Here is a 21,633-nt window from a genome sequence, read left to right on the forward strand (position 1 = left end):
TTTTTTTTTTTTTTTTTTTTTTTCAAAATAACTATCATTACGGGATACCTTCCTAGAAGCTTAGATAGTTGTAGAATTAGGCCTAAACGTCCTAGAGTTTAAAAAAAAGGGCCCGTAGTAACCTACTGAGAATTGTATGCGATGAGAGCCTATAAGAAGGCTATTTATTGAGTTTTTATATATTCTCCCCATTATACCTCCTTTGTTCAGGTGTTCATTGACTACTGGTCTGAGGTGGGAGAGCATTTGAGAATTACGCAATCGAGGATTGTTCTAGAGTATCATTCTTGCTAGTGTATTTTGGTTCTTTTATATTTTGTTTAAAATAATATCTCAAACTCATTCTCTAATTGGGTCATGGCACCCTTTCATTTTGAATGCATAATACTTATCTACACACCACCTACAAACATGTCCTTAAACCCATTAGGTGGGCTTGTTAACGTAAATCTAGACCTGATTATTGGGCTTACGCATGCTCATGCTGTCGAAACTGACATAAAGAAAAGGAACACGAATAATTTTGAAAGTATTTATGGTCGTACAATACATAACTAAAAAGTAATCCATGACTACATGAACAAAAATAAACATGAGATCCCACCGTTTAAATCATTAGTTCCCTGATATGATGCACATAAATTTTTTTCGTACATTTCATGACTTTATTCTTTCATGAGATGTGCATTCATAATCATGACCTTTCTATCATAGTTTATAAACGTTTTAGTTCATGGTATCTTGTATAACATATATACAATCATATTCCTTATATCTCGTATAACGTATGCATACTCAAATAAAGTCATGATTGATCATATGTAAGTGTAAAATTATTACACAAATAATACATAATCATTCAACTCAATAACACATAACTGTAAACGACAAAGTACGTATTATCTATGCATCAAATAGTTCATCGAACCTAGTCATTAAACATTCCAATAGTAAGTCCACTTACCTTGATAAATTACATACAATGCTCCTACATTCTCGCTACTCGATCATCACTTAAGTGCAACCCTAATATAATCCAATTTTAAAGTAATTGAAAATTAATTTTAAAGCTCATTCATAGAGCTACAACCATCTAGTGAGAAACACTACTAAACTATCTAAAGTAGAAGGTAAGTTGACATGGATAGCCAATAACTCTCTAAAACTAGAGTCATATCTAGTCTTTTTGTATTTAATATGACACTCTTTTTCACCATTTTCTCATTATTTACCCCATTTATTCTACTTAGTGAGCATGAATTCATTTATTGCGGTCCAACATGAAAAAAATATGATTTGGCATAAATCGATCTTAATTGTGCATTTAATTGAGTTATGTGGTAAAATTTCAGACATTCATGCTGAATAGAGTAGCAAATCTGGAAATAAATGGGGGGATGACATGGAAATTTTAAATCCACATCAGCCGTCTAAGTGTGTCATACTACCCAATGAAGAACATCCTATGTGGACAACTTATTCCTTTTCATCCCTAAAGGGGAACCCATGCTCAATGTAAAAGGAAAAATAATACCAAGAGGAGAGCCACACTTTGGGAGAAAAATCGAATTACACAACAGCAGCCTCTGCTGCAATGCACTGCTCTGAAACTAGAGAAGAAGAAGAAAACCCTAATCCAGCAGAAGGAAAAGGAGACCAACAAGGATTGATTAGGGCAAAGAGGTGGACAGCTCAAGAGGAGGGAACTTCCATTGACGAACGACAACAAACCGGGATAACTCTCTATTTTCTTATTCTCTTTTCTTATTCCATCAATTTTACATGATTGAGATGTAGATTCCTCTGTTTAATTCAGTTTGTATGGAGAGTTAAACTTTATAGAGGAGGCGAGAGAATTTTATATAGTTTAAGTATGTTGATGATATGATTTTAGTTTATTAAAGACTTGTTGTTAATGATTTACATGTATGTTTAATTGACTACTTTACATACATAGTTGTTCACTTATTCGGGAGAAGAGAGGGAGCAATGAAATCCTCTTTAATACTCTAGTCCCATAACAAGGAGACTTGAAGGGTTAGAAATAATTATTCTCCTAGAGCCTTGTTACTAGAAATTACAATGATTAAAGAAATAATCATCATTCATGACCTTCGTAAGTGGGCTTGGAAATCTATTAAAAGAAACTAAAATCTACAGCAAAACTCAACAATTTATCTATTAATCTCTCTTAGCCCAACCTTTCTCATTATAGTTGATTTTCTTATCATTTTCTATTTTTCGACGGCAGTAACACTCTGTTTTAGTTTTGTTTAAGTAGTTAAAATCACCAACACCGATTTGAATGTTACCCAAAAACTCACTTAATTTCCAGAGATGCAATTAACCAAAAAGATAGGCTCCCTGTGAAATCGATAATTTACTAATTATTTGCTACTTGTGATAGTGTATCACTTATTTTTGTGAATTTTACATCATTTTATTATATACATCTACAAGCGATCAATAGCCTTAAATTAGGCTTAATTTGGGCTTAATTTGGTCTAAAAAAACATTGAATCGACCTAAATATTTCACCCTAAACAAGATAAGAAATGAAAAAAAATGTAAAGCTAAAATGACGGCAAGAGAGTGAACCAAAGCTAAACTAGCTAAACCAATTAAGAAGCGCACACGTGTTGATGGCACTGAGACGACTTGGACCATGCCAAATGAGCTTGGACTAGGAACTGTGATGAATGAGTTGCCTTATATGCCTAGGCCTGAGCCAAGGCTTAGTCTATTGGGGGTTAACTAATGACTTTGAGATGTGGCCTGCTGGGTGTCATGGCCGTACAATTTCAACCTTACAACGTCGTGATCTTGACACGTTCATGACAAGTCTAAGTAATATGAATCAAGAGACATCAATCATACAGTATACTTCAATGAAGATGTGAAGAAAATATTGTTGAAATTATCAAATGATATTTCAATTCATGCCACATCGAAGAAGAATGAAGTTTCATGTTATAAATTTTAGTTGTATGTTATAAATTTTGGGTGAATTACAATTTAGAGTTATTGTGTTTCATTAATGTATTTTAAGACTTTTTATTTACTTTACGTTACTATTACATAATGGTTAATTATGGCCATTAAGTATGAATGTTAAAGCCATGTAGGTTGTATTTATAAGTAGACTTGAAAAATATAGTAAAAGATGCATGTGTGCTTTTCTTTAGCCCATGGCTAAGTTTCTTTGCAATTTTATGTAGTTTAGGTTGCATGTAGAATCATTCAAGCTCGACATGATCAATCTTGCTTGTGGAGTGATTCGAATCTCGGACAAGTGTTCTTGTCTTGAGATATTTGATCAACAAGAATCATTCAAGCTTGACATGATCGATCTTGCTTGTGGAGTGATTCGAATCTCAAACAAGTGTTCTTGCCTTGAGATATTCGATCAACAAGGTAATCCGAATCTTACTCCCCTTGTAGTGATTCCTTAACATATCACTACTAAGGGAAAGTCAAGTCCCAGATTCATTTTTCACCCATCTTTGTGGTTTCGTCATACCTTAGGCGAGTTTTATCTTTGCTAACCGAACATTACTTGTGTGAAATTCAAGCTTGTTCGGCTGCACAAGCTGCTTGTGCGTACATGTTTAATCATCTGCGACTTAACCGACTTGCCTCTACACTAGGCCAAGTTATTCGACTCGGCCTTGCCTCTTACTTGGGGTCAAGGTCTCTCAATGCAACTTTGCGTCTCATCATGTCATCTTGATTTCCAATCAACATGGCCCACATGTCTTGATGTCATCCCAAGTCTTGGATATCATCGACCATCATAGCTAGCTCGATCATGGTCATTGAGAATGAACCCATGTATCATTCATATCATTGGTTCATCCTGAACATTCATCTATCTGGATTATATCAAGGCATTGAACCCTCTCATATCCATGCTACTTCATCTATGGAATCTGTTTTGGATAGCGGGTGCATAATCCAACCTTTGACTCATGAGTGGGGGTGTACTATTGGCATGTCCGACACTGTTCTTAAAAGATCTATCCAAAAGAAGTTGTTGAGACACTTGTCTCGCAATGCTCACCCTTATTGTGCACATGCATGTGCCACTGGGTATCTCGCTTAGACCATAGGGCCTCGAGGTGGTGGAAAGCTAACATCATGCCTCCCCCTATAGTATGAGTAGATGTCAATTTGGGGAGCGGACATACAACCCCATATAGAGTCCGTCGAATATCTGATTGACACTAAATTTGGTAAGCTTTTATCTTTCATATAGACGGACATAAATCCAGAGTAGCAAGCCAAAACTCATATTGAAACTCTAACTTTTGAGGTTATGGTCTGGGGTCCAACCCGACCCTTTTCAAGCTTGTCTTCGATACTTGTATCGTCTTGTTCTCTCCAACCTTGTGTATGCCTCAGCTTGGCTTGGATGCACACTCTTGGTGTGTTGGATGATGCACTATCTTCCTTGGTGGCATCATGACACTTTCTACCTTGCACACTCTTGGAGGGTTGCCCTTGTCTGTCTTACATGTGGAGGTCACAACCTACTTTCTCTAAAAAGGTCATGACACTTTCCCCCACTTAAGCTAGTCATCATCCTTTTTCGGGGGGCATAATCGCATCGTCGATTGTGATACTCTCCCCCACTTAATCTCGGCACCGTTCCGATGAAAATTCAAACATTAGACTGACTGGTAACTCTGACAATTACATTTTTCAGGACGGTTGCAAGTGATTTTGCAGCACTCGTTGTCACCACTAAGTGAGTTAGCCAACTAGAATTCGTCTTGCTTTAGGGCCAGTGAAAGAAAACGTTACTAGCAATCATCAATTTTGTTTTCCATGACGCTTACTCTCCATCTGCAGCTTGGAATCCAAAATTGTGAGGGTATTCGTGGAATAAATTCGAAAAAATGGTAATGGACGCAACTAAAATGTATCATGGAACGATTAAGATGCATGAATTCCAACAACTTACCAGAATTCTCACCGTCACCATTGACTGATTTTTTTAAACCATCAATTCAAATTCTCAAGAGGTACTCGAAAAGTAGAGTAGGTCGAGATCAATAAAACTGTTATAAAATCAAGGTGTCACTTATTTTTACAACTTAATTTTAGTATTTATTGGACGCTTTAATAATTATTTAGGTTGGTAGAATTTAATTTCCATAATTGATACTAGAATTAAATAGGGTGTTTGATTTTGTTAGTGTTATTTCTTGTGTTAATTAAAAATGAATTGTAGTTTGAAATTAATGGTTTGAAGAGAATGTATTAAAAATAAAAAAGAAGTTTTAATTAATTTCAAGTTATGTGGAAATTGGTGTAATGAAAAATGGCGGGAATCAGTAGGTCAAAAAACCAGAAGTGGCAAAGTGTACACGTGGCGAAGGACAGGATTTGTCCTGTAGTGGGTGGGGGATTAAATTCAAATAATAATAATAATAATAAAACCTGCTTCCAACAAGTACAATCATATTTGGCACATCCAAGATATTCCACGTTCGCTGACGTGGCACTTCCACGTATACAAATACAAAAATTTAATTATATATATATATAAAGAAGTCGTTTGGAATTGAGCAAAATTTATGTATTAAAAAAAGGAAAAACAAAAAAGAAAAAACAGTTAAAAGCTTCGTCCTCCCAAAAACAAAAAACTCCCTACACACAAAAGAGAGAGAAAACAGACGATGATGATGCAGAGCGTAGGTGTAAGGGCGCCCCTCAAGATTACCCCTATGTCGTATGAATTTTCGTTGACAAGCCATTGAAGACCTTCGAGGTGCTCCGGATCTCTTTCGTTTTCTTTTCTTTTTATTTTGCGCTCTGTTTTGCAATCTTTTTTGCCACCTATTCATTCTCCTGGAGATTCATTAATCGGAAATGCTCTCATCAATGTATCGTTTTCGAATGCTTTGTCTATGAATTCTAATAACCGACGTTAAATTCGATGACATTTGGTTGGAATGCCCATTTGGCGTTGATAATCTGCGGATAATTGAAGAGACTCGTCGGGATTTTTGTCTTGTGCGTGTTTTAGGGTTCCTTTGAGAGATTACCGGCGGGTGGTTTTAGCTGTGTCTGAGCTGGATAGTGATCAGTGGAGAAGCTGTTTGAGCATTGTGTTGGGAGTTTAGTTTCGTCGCGTTTTGAATTTTACAGGGTATTTTTCATGGGGTAGATGAGGAAATTTTTTCGGAAGTATTTTCATCCGAGAGGATGAGGAGAATGCTTTTCATGGCGCAAGGTTTGAACAGCGATTCTCGTTTGAGATACTGCATTTGGGTTTATTCTTCAAATGGATGTTTGATCTGCTCTAGAGTAGCGCCTGATTCTGCATCTTGAATGGCCGATAGCCAGAAAGCTGGTCTCGCCCAGAGGGATATCGAGCAGGTTGGTTTTATCGTTTCATATTTTTCCGCATATGTTTTTAGTTACCCATTTAATGTCGTCAAAGAATCTGTATGTGACCCTGCTTGAAAATGTGAAGGAGATGCCAACTTTTCTCTTTCCAGTCGTTTAAACTACTCTATTTGAACCTTTAACTATGAATTATCGTTTGTCGCGCGGAGAGATTTTTGCTTTGAAGTTTCGAATTGAGTGTCTAGTTAAAAATCAAGTTCTAGATGGCTTAGTTTAACGATATTCTCACTTGAGAATTAACATTATGCTGCAGGAATTAACAATTACTCTTAACGTGAAACTATGACACAGCACTGTCACAAAGAAAAAATCTAGCCTGTCCATCGTTTCTCTGCAAACAAATATGAAATGTCGAGGTCTTCCAGTTGCATGTTTCTAGTTGTTGTTCCACTGAAGAATTTGTTCCGACTTTCTTGAGAAAAAAAAGTTTACATTATTATATTTTTCTTGTCTGTTGTCTCATCTTTTCATGCTGAACTTTACCCTCTTACTTTTACAGGCCATTATAGCACTTAAGAAAGGGGCACATTTACTTAAATATGGAAGGAGGGGGAAGCCGAAGTTCTGCCCTTTCAGGCTCTCAAGTGTAAGAATTTTATTAATTATTATTTTTTTCGCAAGATCAAAATTTCAGGTGTTAAATAGTAAATGTTTGAATCGAAGAAGATCATTTATCTGTAGTTATATTACTGAAGGAAAATGATGTAAGAAGATAAAACTATACTGGCCAGAGAATGAATGATGGAGGCAGCATGTTTTATTCCCGTTTCTTTCTTCTTTTTTCCTCTGGCTTTTGAACTATCTAAAGCATTAATGTCCATACTGATTTTCCCCCACTATCTAGTAGTCTTTAGGAGAAGAGACGATATTTGTTATATTTATAGTTTTTCCTCTAACTTTAAAAAACTTGTGTTGGTGCTATTTGAAAGAGATTGTTACAGATTATTCTAGGGAATGGAAAATAAAAAAATACTATTATTTCTGTACAGTCCATTGATATTACACTGTGATAGAACTATTTTGGTGGCCTATACTGTTGCTAAAGCATGGTTAATCTCATTTTGTTTTTCTCATGTCTTGCACTTCCTATAGGTCCATGACCTCATGCTCTAATGCTTAAACCCGATGTAAAACATTTCACAGAAGTATTGAGCAAGATCTTTTTAAATAAATGATAAAAGTTTATTGCATGTAAGATTTTGCTACACTAATAATCCTGTTTCACGATTTTGAATCAGTCTTAAAGTGATGGAGGTATCTACTTCTGCATTTCAATCTTATGGAAGTTATTTCCAGATTTTGATGAATATTTGTTCCTAATTAACTGTTGATGATGTAGAATGTCAAGCTGACAAAGATAATAATAATAATAAATAATAATAATAATAATAATAATAATGTAATCAATGCAAAACTGTATCTTATTAGTTCTCATGCATTGAGGCATCAATATTTGCCTATCTGGACTCCAACCAGACTAAGTAAAGCCATTATCTTTTCTTTTCTGTCATTTTACTGGATTGGAATTTTGTTACAGGATGCTTTTTCCTTTTTTTTTTTTTTTTTTCTTTAAATGTAACAGGATGAGTCTTTACTCGTATGGTACTCTGGAAGAGATGAGAAACAGCTTAAATTAAGTTTGGTTTCAAAGATCATTCCTGGTCAGCGTACTGTAAGTTACATACACATCCTTGACTTCTAAGACATTGTTTGGGAAGGAAAAAATCAAACCTAGCTTTAGTTGGTATATAGTTTATAAAACATTAAGTAAAACAGTGATCAAAATGCCGTAGTGTAATATAACATTGAAAAATCCGCATTCAAGGTATTTTTCTCAGAATGTCTTTCAAAGATTTCTCTTCTGGTTTTGTAAACCTTTAGTTTTCCAATTTTAAGAGGCTGTATGCGTGTATTTATTTTTCAGGCAATATTCCAGCAGCATCCACAACCCGAAAAGGAGTATCAGTCATTTTCACTCTTGTATAATGATAGATCATTAGATTTGGTAAGAGATTACAGTGTTATCCCTCAATTTTTATTTTTCTATTTGATTTTGTGATGCCATTTAAACATATAGTCCGACAAGTTTGTGACACTGACTCACCACTAATGTTGAAGTTCTCTAGTATCTAGTTGTTCTTTAGCACATGTGCTTGCATTTATATAAGGTCGTTTGATACATGATGATTGAAGAAGTTTTGCAGTTACTCTTAGAAACTAGAATGAAGATTTGACAAACTAATCTCATTGTTGATGGACAGATATGTAAAGACAAGGATGAAGCTGAAGTTTGGTTTGTTGGTCTCAAGGCATTGATCACTCGAGGAAACTACCGCAAGTGGAGAGCTGAATCAAGATGTGAGAGTGTATCATCAGAGAGTCCGCATAATCGCTTGCGAAGGAATTCTCCATCCATTACACCATGTGTCTGTATAACGATAATTATAATTATTTCAATCTTTACTCTTGTTCATTATTTTTAGTATGTAGTTCTAATTCACATTTTTCACTTCTTCTGGTTGACAGGATTCTGGAGATCTTGATGGGGTTCCTTATGAAAATATTGGACAGAACAGACTAGGGAAAGCATTTTCTGAACTGCTATCATACACTGCAGTTTCCAAGTGTACTAACCAATCCAAGTCGATTTCCAATCCTTCTCTATCTTCTCCACTTCTAGATAACTCAAATGGCCGAATTTCTGCATCTGAGGGTTTTCGAGTTAGTTTATCCAGTGCTGTGAGCTCATCAAGTCAAGGTTCATGTCCAGAAGACTTTGATGCCTTAGGAGATGTCTATATTTGGGGAGAAGGTATAAGGGATGGATTGCTGGGTGGCGGTCCAAATAAGGTCGGTAGCCAATGTTCATTAAACTCCAAGCTAGATGCTCTGCTACCCAAGGCATTGGAGTCAACAGTTGTTCTAGATGTTCATGGTATTGCATGTGGTGGTAGACATGCTGTGCTGGTTACCAGACAGGGTGAGATTTTTAGTTGGGGTGAGGAGTCAGGAGGGAGGCTTGGCCATGGTGTGGAAGCGGATGTTTCACATCCAAAAATAATTGATACTCTCAGTGGCATGAATGTCGAATTAGTAGCATGCGGGGAGTACCATACTTGTGCCGTAACACTTTCAGGGGATCTTTATACTTGGGGTGATGGGACTCATAATTATGGCCTACTTGGTCATGGTAGTGAAGTTAGTCATTGGATTCCTCAAAAGGTAAGTGGTCCGATTGAGGAGATCCGCGTATCTTATATCTCATGTGGAGCATGGCATACCGCTGTGGTGACGTCAGCTGGTCAGTTGTTCACATTTGGGGAGGGTTCTTTCGGAGCCTTGGGTCATGGGGATCATACCACCTCAAATATTCCACGGGAAGTGGAATCTTTGAGGGGGCTTAGAACGATAAGAGTTGCCTGTGGTGTTTGGCACACTGCTGCTGTTGTTGAAGCAATTAATGAACTTTCTGATTCTGGTACTTCAGCTAACCCTTCATTTGGAAAGCTTTACACATGGGGCGATGGAGACAAAGGCCGGCTTGGACATGGAGATAATGAACCTAGATTAGTTCCTGAATGTGTAGCTGCATTGATTGGAGAAAACATATGTCAAGTAGGATGTGGCCATGATCTCACAGTTACTTTAACAACAGCAGGACGGGTATATACAATGGGGAGTACTGCTTATGGCCAGTTAGGAAGTGCTACAGCTGATGGAAAGCTTCCTACTTGTGTTGAAGGTGAAATTGCCAATAGTTTTGTTGAAGAGGTTGCCTGTGGTTCTTGTCATGTTGCAGTATTAACCTCCAAAGCTGAGATTTATACTTGGGGAAAAGGCTCAAATGGGCAGTTAGGACATGGAGACAACAATCACAGAAACACACCTACTATTGTAGATTCCCTGAAAGATAAGCAAGTGAAAAATGTTGCATGCGGTTCAAACTTCACTGCTGTTATATGTGTTCATAAGTGGGTATCAAGTGCAGATCATTCTGTATGCTCTGGTTGTCACAACCCATTTGGTTTCAGAAGGAAGCGTCACAACTGTTACAACTGTGGTCTAGTATTCTGCAAATCATGCAGCAGCAAAAAATCTCTGAAAGCATCTTTAGCCCCAAATTTGAATAAGCCATATCGGGTGTGTGACGATTGTTTTAATAAACTAAAGAAGGCCATGGAATCCATTTCTGTTTCACAAAATTCTAGAGCCAGAATCGGAAATGTGCATAATAAATCTAATGGTGTTATGGATAAAGAGACGTGGGTTCCAAAATTGCAAGCAACGCTCTCCAGACTTTCATCTTTTGGTGCTGTCAATAATGCTGAAAGCATGCACTCCAGGTATAATATAAAACAATGTTTACAAAATAGTCTTGTGTTCACCTTCTTAAATGTGAAATCTTAAATTGAGGGCTTATTATTCTTGAAGATTATCAAAAGTTTCTATTCCTGCTTTCAGATTATTTTCTCGAGCAACATCTCCTGTATTGGGAATGCCAAGCCCGATTCGATCATCTGAAGACATTTCAGAGGATTCTAAGCGTGCAAATGACAGTTTAGCCCAGGAAATCATCAGTTTGAGGGCACAGGTAAAACCTTTTTGTTCTGGATACCATCCATTAATTAATTTGCCAACAATGTCTGGTTGTGACCTTATGATGATATAATTATCCTAAGGTGTGCAAACTATATTGGCATCTTTGACCTGCTTTAGATATGTATAATGTAGTTAACTCCAGGGATATGCTTCGATTATATTTTATTGATCTGCATATCAAGCTTGATAGCTACCTGAGAAGTACAGCTTTGTTCACCATGTTGATCTTATGAACACGGTGGTATTCTATTTTCCAGATATGCACTCAAATGAGCTTTCATTGATCACAAAATTATGGACATTTTCAATAACTTGTACCATCTGTTCATGAGATCAATCAGGTGCATGAGAACTGAAATAAACATTGTATGAGGCCCCAATTGCTAGTATTTATGTTAGCCTGAATAGAAATGGGCCAGAAAATTAGTGGGTTGGTCCTGTTTTATTTCATGTTTTCATATCTGTTAGTGGGCCGGGTTGTTAGTTTGGCCTTAGTTTATTTTATATTTAGTCAGGAAATAGCTTGGATGTAGGAGGCGTCATTTTGTATGTAACTCTGGTTCTTGGGAGAGTACAACACCCTTGACTTGGCAGATTAAATCCATACCGTCGTTTTGGCTGCAGCAAGTGTTTCTGTTTGAATTTTCTTTTAGGGTGATACCTTACATATTGGTATTAGAGCATTCAACTTGGGAAAACTTAGTCTGGGGCAACAGAAATTAGAGGAACGTTTGGAAACTTTGGATAGAGACATTAGGGAGATGAAGATGGAACTACAAAAGCTTCCGGTATTAGAAAAATCCCTTGAGTGTGTATCTGAGAATGTGAAAAGGATATCGACCCAGATGGAAGACCCAACTTATGCTGGCATCGATTGCTTCTAAGTTGACATGAGGAAGAATTTGATCATCACCTTCTACAATAGTGGACGAACTGAAACCTAAGTTAAAGCATCCTGAGGGGAATGAAGATGAAAAATCAAACACTGGATGACGATGAGGATGTAATTCAGGAACAACATGAAGGAAACTGGCAACACTGAAAAGTTCGAAAGTTGAATTGCCAATTTTTACTAGAGAAACCTTGATTCCTATTTTTTTTTTCTTTTTTTTTTTGTGTCGGAGGGATATTTTAAAAATTGTCAGGAGCAAGAAGTTAACTGCTATGATCCTAAGTTTTGAGGGTGAGGCTTTGTCTTGAAGGATCAACTATTCACGCCATTTCAGTCAACCCAAGAGGGCACCCTGTCACTTGATGCTAAGATGTCAAGCAAAGAGGAACCATTGTTGTGTTTAGAAAGGAATTTGAAGAGTTGGCGGCGCCTTACCCCCACAAGAAGTATTAAAAAATGCATTAGTGTTAAGAGTTGAAGTGAGGTGGATGCAGCTTAATAATGTTAAAAAATAAGAGAACTCCTAACGCATTCTATACAAAGTTCAATATATATGAAAGCCGTAAACCTATAGGGTTTGTTATTTTTCTAATTTCTTCCTGAGCAGAATGCGAGAGATTACCTTTTGGTCTCACAATTCCATAGCTTCTCCTTTAGTTGTTAGAGTCTCGCTGCTTCACTCCTCTCCCTCCAGACGGTCAGCTTATCTTGAATCGAGAGATGCTAAAGTCTATTATTAAGTTACAGGAGAGTTAAGTCAGTTTAAAGAATTAAAGAACTACGAAGTCAGCAATATATATGAAAGCCGTAAACTAAGAATAGTAAGATTATAGCGAAGGACAAAAGTCTAATAAGTCACATATTCAAATATATACAACACTTCCTTTCAAGTTGGAGCTTTTATGCTTCAATTACAACTTAGTCAGAGCTGTAATATTGAAGCCAAACTCAATCAAGAGTGGATTTACCCACATTGTATGACATACTGATTGTGCCATAACTTTGTATCTAATTTAGCACTTGGTTATGAGACTAAATCATTAATGTCAAACTCGATCAAGAGTGGATTTACCCACATTATTTTGCATATTGATTGTGTCGTAGCTCTGTATTCTGATTTAGCACTTGGTCATGAAACTATGTTTTGTTTCTTGCTCTTCCATGAAACCAAATTACCTTCAACAAAAATGCAATAGCTAGAACTTGATCTTCTGTCTTCTTTTGATCCTACCCAATTGGCATACGAAAAGAACTGGATCTTCATATGACCATGGTCATGCGAGTGATCATTACAAAAAGTAATGAAATATTGAAATTGAAATTGATTTCATTCTTCCTTGTCTCCTTGATTTCATTCTTCCTTTCATAATTGAAATTGATGCATTAGAAATAGGACCGATGGTATTCTCTCAAAATCAGAGACCAATTGCTTATTCAGCCACACATTGTTTGTGCAAGCCTAATTTGAGTTGGTCTACCCAAGAGAATTGATGGCTATTGTGTTAGCCCCATACGCGGCCATATTCTCGGCCGATGGTTTGTTTTTTGAACAAATCAGAAGGTTATGCCCTTTTTATTAGAGCAACAAGAGGTTCAACCCAAATATGAATGATGGGTGTCCAAATTACTTTTCTGACTTCGAAATCCAGTATTGGCTCTAACAAGAAAACAAGGGCATTGATGCCCTTCACATCAACCACCAGTGGCTCATCTTGTTACTTTGACTGTGCTACCTATCTTGGACATGGTTGCCACGTTAGTCAAATTACCAAAGATCTTCTTGAGGATATAGATGGTGTATCAAAAATTTTGCTACATCAAATCAAGGGAGTCTCCTCTCCAAGGAAAGGCTAGTTTTGTCAAAGACCTCTACACCCATATCCTCCATTTTACATTTTTATCATGATTCGGTTTTGGGGAGACATTCTGGGTTTCTTCGGACCTACAAGCACTTGACTTGTGAGTAGACTAGGTGGGAATAAAATCTGATATCAAAGAGTATGTTGCGTGATGTTTTGTTTCCCATCAAAATTAGTCATTGGCTGACTTCCCCGCCTTTCTATTCCTGACTTTATATGGGAGGATAGATCAATAGATTTAATTAGGGGTCTTCCACTGTCATTTGGGTTTGATATGGTATTTATGATGGTTGATTGACTCAACAAATTTGAGCATTTTTTTTCAGTTGGTCGTCCGTTTATGGTCAGGTTGATTGATGAAGTTTTCGTCATAGAGTTGGTCCGACTCATGTATTCCCTTGCTCATTAGTGTTATATCCAGACAAAAATATTTATCAACCATTTTTGGACTGAACTTTTTATGATGCAATGGACCCAACTCTACGTACCACTCAAAATGTATGGGCAAACCCAATGGGTCAATTGGTGTTTGGAAACATATCTTTGTTGTTTCTGTGGTGAATGACTTAGGACTTGGAGAAGTTAGGTGAACAGGTTCGAGTACTGGCATAATACCACGTACCATGTATCCATCAACACCACCCCCTTATCACTAGGTGCAAGGTCGACCTCCACCCCCTTTGATATTCTATGGGGCATAGAAAGCATCTAATTCCACACTGAAACTACAAATGTTGGATCACAATGTGGCATTGAGTTCCTTGAAAGGCCTTCTGGTAACAAACGAAGAGTTTATGTAAATGCAGGCTAGCAAGAAGTGCAAGGAGGTAGAGTTTGACATTGACGATTGGATTTACCTAAAAATTTACCCATACTGAAAGTTAACTTCACCCAAAAAAAAGCAATGAAATGTTGTCAACCTATTTATTTGGCTCATCATTTTATAGCACCTGTGGGTAGTGTGGTGTATCTTGACTCTTCCTAATGAGGCAACAATTCATCCGCTTTTCCACATGTCACAGCTCAAGGAGGCCGTGGGGGATCCTTCATTAATCCAACCTTGTACACCAATGCTTACTATGCTTATTGATGAGTTTGAGTGGACGGTTGAGCCACAAGAAGTGATGGGCTTATGAAAGAACGTGGATGAAGGAGAATGGGAACTGCTGATTATTTGGAAGTATTTGCCTGAGTATGAAGCTACGTGGGACCTCATGTCAATGATTCAACATCAGTTTCCGGATTTCTACCATGAGGACAAATATTGGGTGGCTGGTCCTGTTCAGTTGGGGCTTAGCTTATTTTGTATGTAGTCAGGAAGTAGTGTGAAGGAAGGACGCGTCATTTTGTCAGGACTGTAGTTCTTGGGAGAGCACAGCTCTCTCGAATAAGCTGAATAATATCGTCATTTTGGCTGTTGTAAGTGTTTCTGTTTGAATTTTTTTGTATGGTGATACCTTACACATTGTTGCATAGCATTTCTGTTAAATGTGTTAAGAAGCTCATGTATTGGCAGAGGCATTGGACAACAAATATGAGTTATAAACCTTCTGTCCATTTGCCTGATTCTCCTCCAGTAAATGGCTGAAACCATGAGACAGTCCCACTTAATGAAGTGAACCTGGCATCGATATTGTATGATAAACGTCTTGATGAAAAAAGGAATTGAGTTACAGTCTAGGTTTAATCCTCCAAGATTCGAAGGCTGTGCTTCATTAGATCCTCTTTGGAGGGGCCCTTTGATCCCACGTCTCAAGGCTGTTTTTGTTTTGTTTTTTTGTTTTTCTTTGTGTGTGTGTGTGTGTTTAATTCCATATATCGTCCACCCCCCCCCCCCCCCCCCCCCNAGTCGGAATCGGGGAGGAGAGACTGAGAGAGGGGAGATTTTTATATTGGGATAAATTTTTTTGGTTTGGTATTGATATTGGTGGATGCCATGGCGGCGGGGGCAACTGATCGAGCGCGGCCGGTGGTGGTGCCAACGGCGGCGGCTGTGACGGTGACGGACCCAATGGGGAAGGAAGCGGTGTTGGCGTGGTTCAGAGGGGAGTTCGCGGCGGCGAACGCGATTATTGATGCGCTGTGTGGACATCTGGCGCAGGTGAGTGACGATGGAGGATCGGAGTACGAATCAGTGTTCGCTGCGATTCATAGACGGCGGCTGAATTGGATTCCGGTCCTGCAAATGCAGAAGTATCATCCGATCGCTGACGTTGCCTTGGAGCTACGGAAAGTGACGGCGGAGAAAAAGAGAAAGAAGAAGAATCGGGATGAGGAAGAGGAGGAGCAGAAAGGAGGCGATGAGGCGGCGGTAGTGGTGGTCGAGGACGACGGCGACGGCGATGGCGACGGTGATGTCGAAATGGAGGAAAAGAAGAACGAGATTAAGAAAATGAAGGAAGAGGAGGAAAATGACGGAAAGATTTGTTCGGATGAGAAGGAAATCGTCGAAGAGACAACGATCGAGATTAACGAAACCGATGGCGGAAGAAATGAAGCTCTTCTGGATCCAATCGAAGAGGAGGATTCAATTCGAAGCGAAATAACTGATTCAGGTAAGTTTCATTCTCTTTTCAATTTTTGATTTCTACAGATCTCTAAATTCCAACACCAAATCACTACAGTTCATGATCTACGAAATTTCTCGAAAATCACTGAAACTCTGCATCCTTCCACGAAATTTCTTGAAAATCTTGTTTGAATTGATGAACAGTGAAACCAAATTTCTGAATCAACAACAACAAAAATTAGGCAAAATTCCTTTCCACATTCACAGGATTCAAACAGAAACCAAAAATTTCCAGAGTCAGATCCACGATTTCGTCTTTTACAGAACGCCTTTTTCTTTCGTTCTTTCCCCCCCCCCCCCCCCCCCCCCCAAAAAAAAAAAAAGTCTTCATGAAAAAAGCATGTGAATGATTGAAGACATGGCCCAGGCCCACGTTAATTAACCTTCAGCTGCTTTTAGTTTACTTTTTGAACTCTACTTTGGGTGAACTATTGAGCATTAACTAGAAACTGATTGGTAGGTGCAAGAGCTGACTTGCAAGTCCAAAAATCTTGAAGCTGAACTCGAGAAAACCTCAAAGAAATTGATGGAGGTTACTGCAATAGCTACAGATGAAGCTGACAAATGCAAATCAGCCAAGGAAGTTATTAAATCCTTAGCGACTCAGGTTAGAGTCTTTTTGATTTATGGGGTAGATTTTGTAAGAAAAGTTTCCATTATATTTCATAAACGTTCTTTAATAACTTCATTATATTCACCCCCACTTTTTTACTTAAAACGTCCAATGTCAAATTTATATGGTCAGAAATAGTAAGGAAAACAGCTGCCTTTCAGTCGGCTTCATATTATAATATCATTTTAATTGTTAATGAACTTTACAGCTTATGCCCACATTTCTTGTTTTGACATGCAACTAAGTTGAACTGCATCTCATATTCCAAATAATATATAAATTATGTACCTTTCTAAGCTTCACATGTCATAATGTAAGTGGATTCTTTCTTCAATTAGGAACCAATAATTTTTTCTGTCAAATAAGCGTAATAAAAGGTAAGAGATTTTGGTATTCTTAGAGGAAAAATAAATTCTGTGTTATTGACTAAGTTGCCTCTGTCTATTTCAAAAGAAAGATCTGGGCTCTTGCCATAGCACAATGCTGTCTGTCTGTGTGCGTGTGTTCAAATGGGTAGTTAAAATATTGAATTGATGTTGTGGTTGTTTGATTTTTTAATTTTTTTTAATTTTTGAAATTTTGGAACTGAAAGAGAAATTACTTTGACATTTGAAGGTGCTGGGTATGAATTCTCTTGATATTTCCACTGCATTTCACTCATCGAATTCAAATATAGTTGTTTCTACTATGGTTTTTATTGAAAGAGTAAATTGTATTACTCTCCTTTCTTGCTATTCATAAGAGAAGTATATAGCTCTATGTATAATAAAGAAAACTAACTATTCTACAGGGAATAGAAAACAATATATAAAAGAAAGCTAACTAATCCTCTAAGGAGGAAGAAACAATACAGAAAAGGAAACAAAAAATAGGCTAATTTCCTTACTAAATGAGATTAAGGAATTTATCATTCATTCCCAACTTGAATACTATCCTATAAAAACACAAGTTGCAGAGTTCTTTTGTTAGCACGTCTACCAATTGTAGCCACGAGGGTACATAACTCATGCATATTTTTCAGTTCTCTAACTTTTCCTTGATAAAATGCTAAGCGATTTCAATATGCTTTGTCTTATCATGTTGAATAGGATTATGAGCGATGTTCATAGTACAACTTTACCCGAGTTTTCTCCTTTAATATGTAAATTATCAAGGATTATCTTCAACCATAAGAACCATAAGAGATCAAATCGTCCATGTGCAATAGCTTAGAATTCAGCCATATGCCATCCGTACATGTTTTTCCTTCAATTGTGACTTTAGCCGACTTGCCTCTACTCTAGGTCAAGTCCAAAGGCTCAACCTTACCTCTACTCTAGGCCAACGTCCTTCAAATGCAACATCACATCTCATCTCATTATTTAGATTCTCATCAATCTGGAACTTCACCAAAATATCTTTGGATCCTTCGTTAGGTCAAAATGACCCTAAAACGCCCAAAGGGAGCTTACTAGGTGATTTAAGTACTTACTGAGATATTAGGACATTATAACACTTACTTAGTACTGTGCTAGCCAATAACTCTCAAGTTCCATAAATGCTTCATAGCCAATAACTCTCAAGTTCCATAAATGCTTCATGATGCCATTTCGAGCTTCAGAATTTAATCAGTTGTCATAACTCGCTCAAATACGCTTATTAAGAACCAATCCATGACTCAACCTTATATTCGGGACCTCTTGAACATCCATCCATCCCGACACTATTGAGGCATGCCAAGTTATTTATGCATACTGTGTCTGAGTCCAGCTCTATATTTCAACCTTTGACTCTTGAGGTTGGCACCTATTAAGCTTGTCTCTAACACCCTTAATGGCACTATTGCTTTTAATCTTACTTGTACTAGGCCAGAACCCTCCTATATTTTAACCTTTGACTCTTGAGGTTGGCACCTATTAAGCGTGTCTCTAACACCCTTGATGGCAGAGGTTGGCACCTATTAAGCTTGTCTCTAACACCCTTGCTGGCAGAGGTTGGCACCTATTAAGCTTGTCTCTAACACCCTTGATGGCAATGATGGCACTATTGCTTTTAATCTTACTTGTACTAGGCAAGAACCCTCCTATATTTCAACTTTTGACTCTAACACCCTTGATGGCAATGATGGCACTATTGCTTTTAATCTTACTTGTACTAGGCAAGAACCCTCCTATATTTCAACTTTTGACTCTTGAGGTTATGACTTGGGGCCCCTTGAGGTTATGACTTGGGGCCCCGTCTGACTCTCATTAAGACACTAGTTTTTGTTTCTTGCTTATACTTTAGCTTGACAATTGTCCACTCTTGTTGTTGTGTTATATGATGCATCGTTCTCCTTTGTTGCATCATGTCACTTGTCTTTCTTGATCAGTTACAATCTATTCTTTTCATAGTATGATAGTGACATTCTCCCCCACTTAAACATATTATCTTGATAATGGTCCAAACTTTGGGCTGGTTGCTAATTGACCCATTGAAAATAATCGTGCATGAAAGAGAAATGAAACTTGTCACGTTACTTATGAGCTATCCCACTACGGACCTTCTCTCGGCCTCCTAGACTTGCAACATACATAAGCACAACAACACATCAGTTACACTGAGCTATTCCTCCAACGGACCTAGTAGTGCCTAGTTCTTAGGACTTGGCCACCAAGGCTCGTAATGTCATCACAATAAAGCTTCTGATGCCTCTTGGTTAGCTTGGAGACATTTGCCCCAATGTAACTTTAGCACTTCTCATGGCCAATTCTCAACTTGGCCATCCCTTGTGGCAAGCACTGCACATGATGCTTTATTATGGTGTTATTGTAGCTTTATTTTTTTTGTCTCTTATATAGAACATGGTACTCCTTGTTCATGCCGATTTTGATAACTTGGGAAGCCACCCGCATAGGCATGTGGACATTACTTGACGGATAATTATTTGCCTCTCTCATGCTCACTTCTCTTGGAACACTTTCACGAGCAAGCAACCAATTCTCTTGAATTACTTTCCTCTCTCATGTTAGTTGTTTAGACTTAAGTTTGAAGAGGGCCAAAATTACTTGAATTACATATGATATTTTACTGTAGTTTGCTCTTCTCAATACTATTTCTTTTCAGTTCTTTGGTTGATAAATGTAATATAACCATATGAGTGAATTCGAAGAAGTTAATTTCAAACATGCTAATAACTTTAGTGTAGTAATGAACTCATCAGTCCCTCCATTTAATATTTATGCATGATTCATATTCCCTCCCTCTATTGTGGATACTAAAGTTTTAATTGTTTTGCAGTTAAAAGAGATGGCCGATAAGATGCCAGAGGCACACAGTGATATTCTCAACTGTTGCACTGTTTCTGGGCAAAATGGTAGTAATCTCAATCAGCTTCCCACCGAGAGCCTTTCAATGAGCATAAACTCTCGTTTGGAGTCAAATGGAATTTCAAAAAGTCAAAACTTACCAACTGGAAACAAAGGACAAAATGAAAAGGGAGAATGGGTTGTACAAGACGAACCAGGCGTGTATATAACCCTGTCTGCTTTGCCAGGAGGAGGAGGCAATGAGCTGAAACGAGTTCGTTTCAGGTACTAAATTTAGCTCACTTTTTGTGCAAGTTTATTAAAAGTTTGTTTGTTATTATGAAAAGACCAACGGTAACGGTCCAAACCCACCGCTAGTAGATATTGTTCTCTTTAGATTTTTCCTTTTGGACTTCCCCTCAACAGCTAGGGAAAAGTTTTCACACCCTTATGAAGGGTGTTTCGTTCTCCTTCCCAACCCGACCCAACCAATGTGGAGGATTGTGGGATTGTGGGGGATCTCACACCAACGGGTATATGTTCTCAGTTTTGATGTGTTAAAAAAATTGTGTTGTGCAGTCGAAGACATTTTACAGAAGCACAAGCAGAGAAGTGGTGGGCGGAATTTGGAGCGAAGGTTTGCGAGCGGCACAAGGTAAAGAGTACAGATTAACAAGTTGTTTGTTTGTGCTGGAATTGAATTGAGCAGGGAAAGAAAGAAGCCAAGGAGAAGGCACTTTTTGGTGACCGTCTTCCCCTCCCTTCTCTGGAAGACATTCTTCCTTTTCATCTTCCAAATGATTTTGAGTGGGGATTGATCGATCAGGGCAATCTAACATTTAGGTTCATATAATATTATTGATATTAGAAAATTGAAAAGTATAGGCAAGGAATTAGAAAGAATTACAAAGCCTTCAGACTTTCTCAACCCTCCCCTTCAGAACATTACTCTTCTTCTTGTGCTTCCTTTTGTTTTTTTGTCCAACCGCTTAGGAAAAGTCCAAATTGTAATTAGCCTTTAGCAGGTTTCAATCAGAAATCGTCTATTGCTTTCTGCTGCCATATCGGACTTTTTCTGCACCAAATTTGATGAAAAAAGGTCACTAACTGTTCATAATTGTTTTATGTTATTATTGGTTATCCCATTTGTGTTTGTCATATCTAGAGTTGCTTATAATAGCAGCATGCCAGGTAAAAAAGAAGTGACATTAACTTAATTTATGAAGAGTGTTTTTATTTTAATTTTTTTAGTTTAAAAGTATTAATGAAATTCTTTTAAAATTCTCCTTCTATAAGAAATAAATTTAGGTATTTAAAATGAAAAATTAAACAATAAAAAATATGAATGACAATCATAGGTTATAATTTCCACAATTTTTTTTTTTTTTTTTTTTTTTTTTTTTTTTTTTTTTTTTTTTTTT

At 37.5% G+C, this 21,633-nt stretch overlaps 1 protein-coding gene and 1 long non-coding RNA gene across 5 annotated transcripts in view; one reads left to right on the top strand and one right to left on the bottom strand.

Moving 5' to 3' along the window:
- LOC111450648 overlaps nucleotides 1–4,970 on the bottom strand; it is a 7,145-nt gene extending 2,175 nt beyond the window's left edge. The window contains exons 1-2 of the long non-coding RNA XR_002711854.1: nucleotides 4,960–4,970; nucleotides 4,527–4,532 (exon numbers count right to left, since the gene is read on the bottom strand). This is a non-coding gene — a long non-coding RNA (uncharacterized LOC111450648). The remainder of the gene's footprint in view (nucleotides 1–4,526; nucleotides 4,533–4,959) is intronic.
- A 637-nt stretch (nucleotides 4,971–5,607) lies between these two features.
- On the top strand, nucleotides 5,608–21,342 carry LOC111450527 (PH, RCC1 and FYVE domains-containing protein 1-like). 4 transcript variants are annotated; one of them, XM_023090713.1, is made up of 11 exons: nucleotides 5,608–5,773; nucleotides 6,032–6,384; nucleotides 6,914–7,000; nucleotides 7,997–8,086; nucleotides 8,339–8,419; nucleotides 8,676–8,840; nucleotides 8,941–10,757; nucleotides 10,876–11,005; nucleotides 16,794–16,940; nucleotides 20,205–20,497; nucleotides 20,792–21,342. In XM_023090713.1, exons 2-11 carry the CDS (start codon nucleotides 6,337–6,339, stop codon nucleotides 20,883–20,885), a joined length of 2,952 nt encoding a protein of 983 aa, XP_022946481.1. In that variant the 5' UTR covers nucleotides 5,608–5,773; nucleotides 6,032–6,336; the 3' UTR covers nucleotides 20,886–21,342. The 4 variants fall into 4 exon arrangements, 3 of the variants coding, with proteins under 3 accessions (XP_022946481.1, XP_022946483.1, XP_022946482.1); XM_023090715.1 differs by having other exon boundaries at nucleotides 6,154–6,384; XR_002711831.1 differs by lacking the exons at nucleotides 20,205–20,497; nucleotides 20,792–21,342 and adding an exon at nucleotides 14,787–15,183 and having other exon boundaries at nucleotides 16,794–16,880.
- The last annotated feature ends 291 nt before the right edge of the window (nucleotides 21,343–21,633 follow it).

This window comes from Cucurbita moschata, unplaced genomic scaffold (assembly GCF_002738365.1).
Source record: "Cucurbita moschata cultivar Rifu unplaced genomic scaffold, Cmos_1.0 Cmo_Scf00012, whole genome shotgun sequence".
Classification (NCBI taxonomy): domain Eukaryota; kingdom Viridiplantae; phylum Streptophyta; class Magnoliopsida; order Cucurbitales; family Cucurbitaceae; genus Cucurbita; species Cucurbita moschata.

Bases quoted from the DNA above. Each gene is read 5' to 3' on its own strand.
- LOC111450527 (XM_023090714.1), top strand. From the start codon at position 6,337: ATGGCCGATAGCCAGAAAGCTGGTCTCGCCCAGAGGGATATCGAGCAG. The intron at 8,841-8,940 runs GTCTGTATAACG...TCTGGTTGACAG, and splicing joins CTCCATCCATTACACCATGT to GATTCTGGAGATCTTGATGG. The intron at 11,006-16,793 runs GTAAAACCTTTT...ACTGATTGGTAG, and splicing joins TCATCAGTTTGAGGGCACAG to GTGCAAGAGCTGACTTGCAA.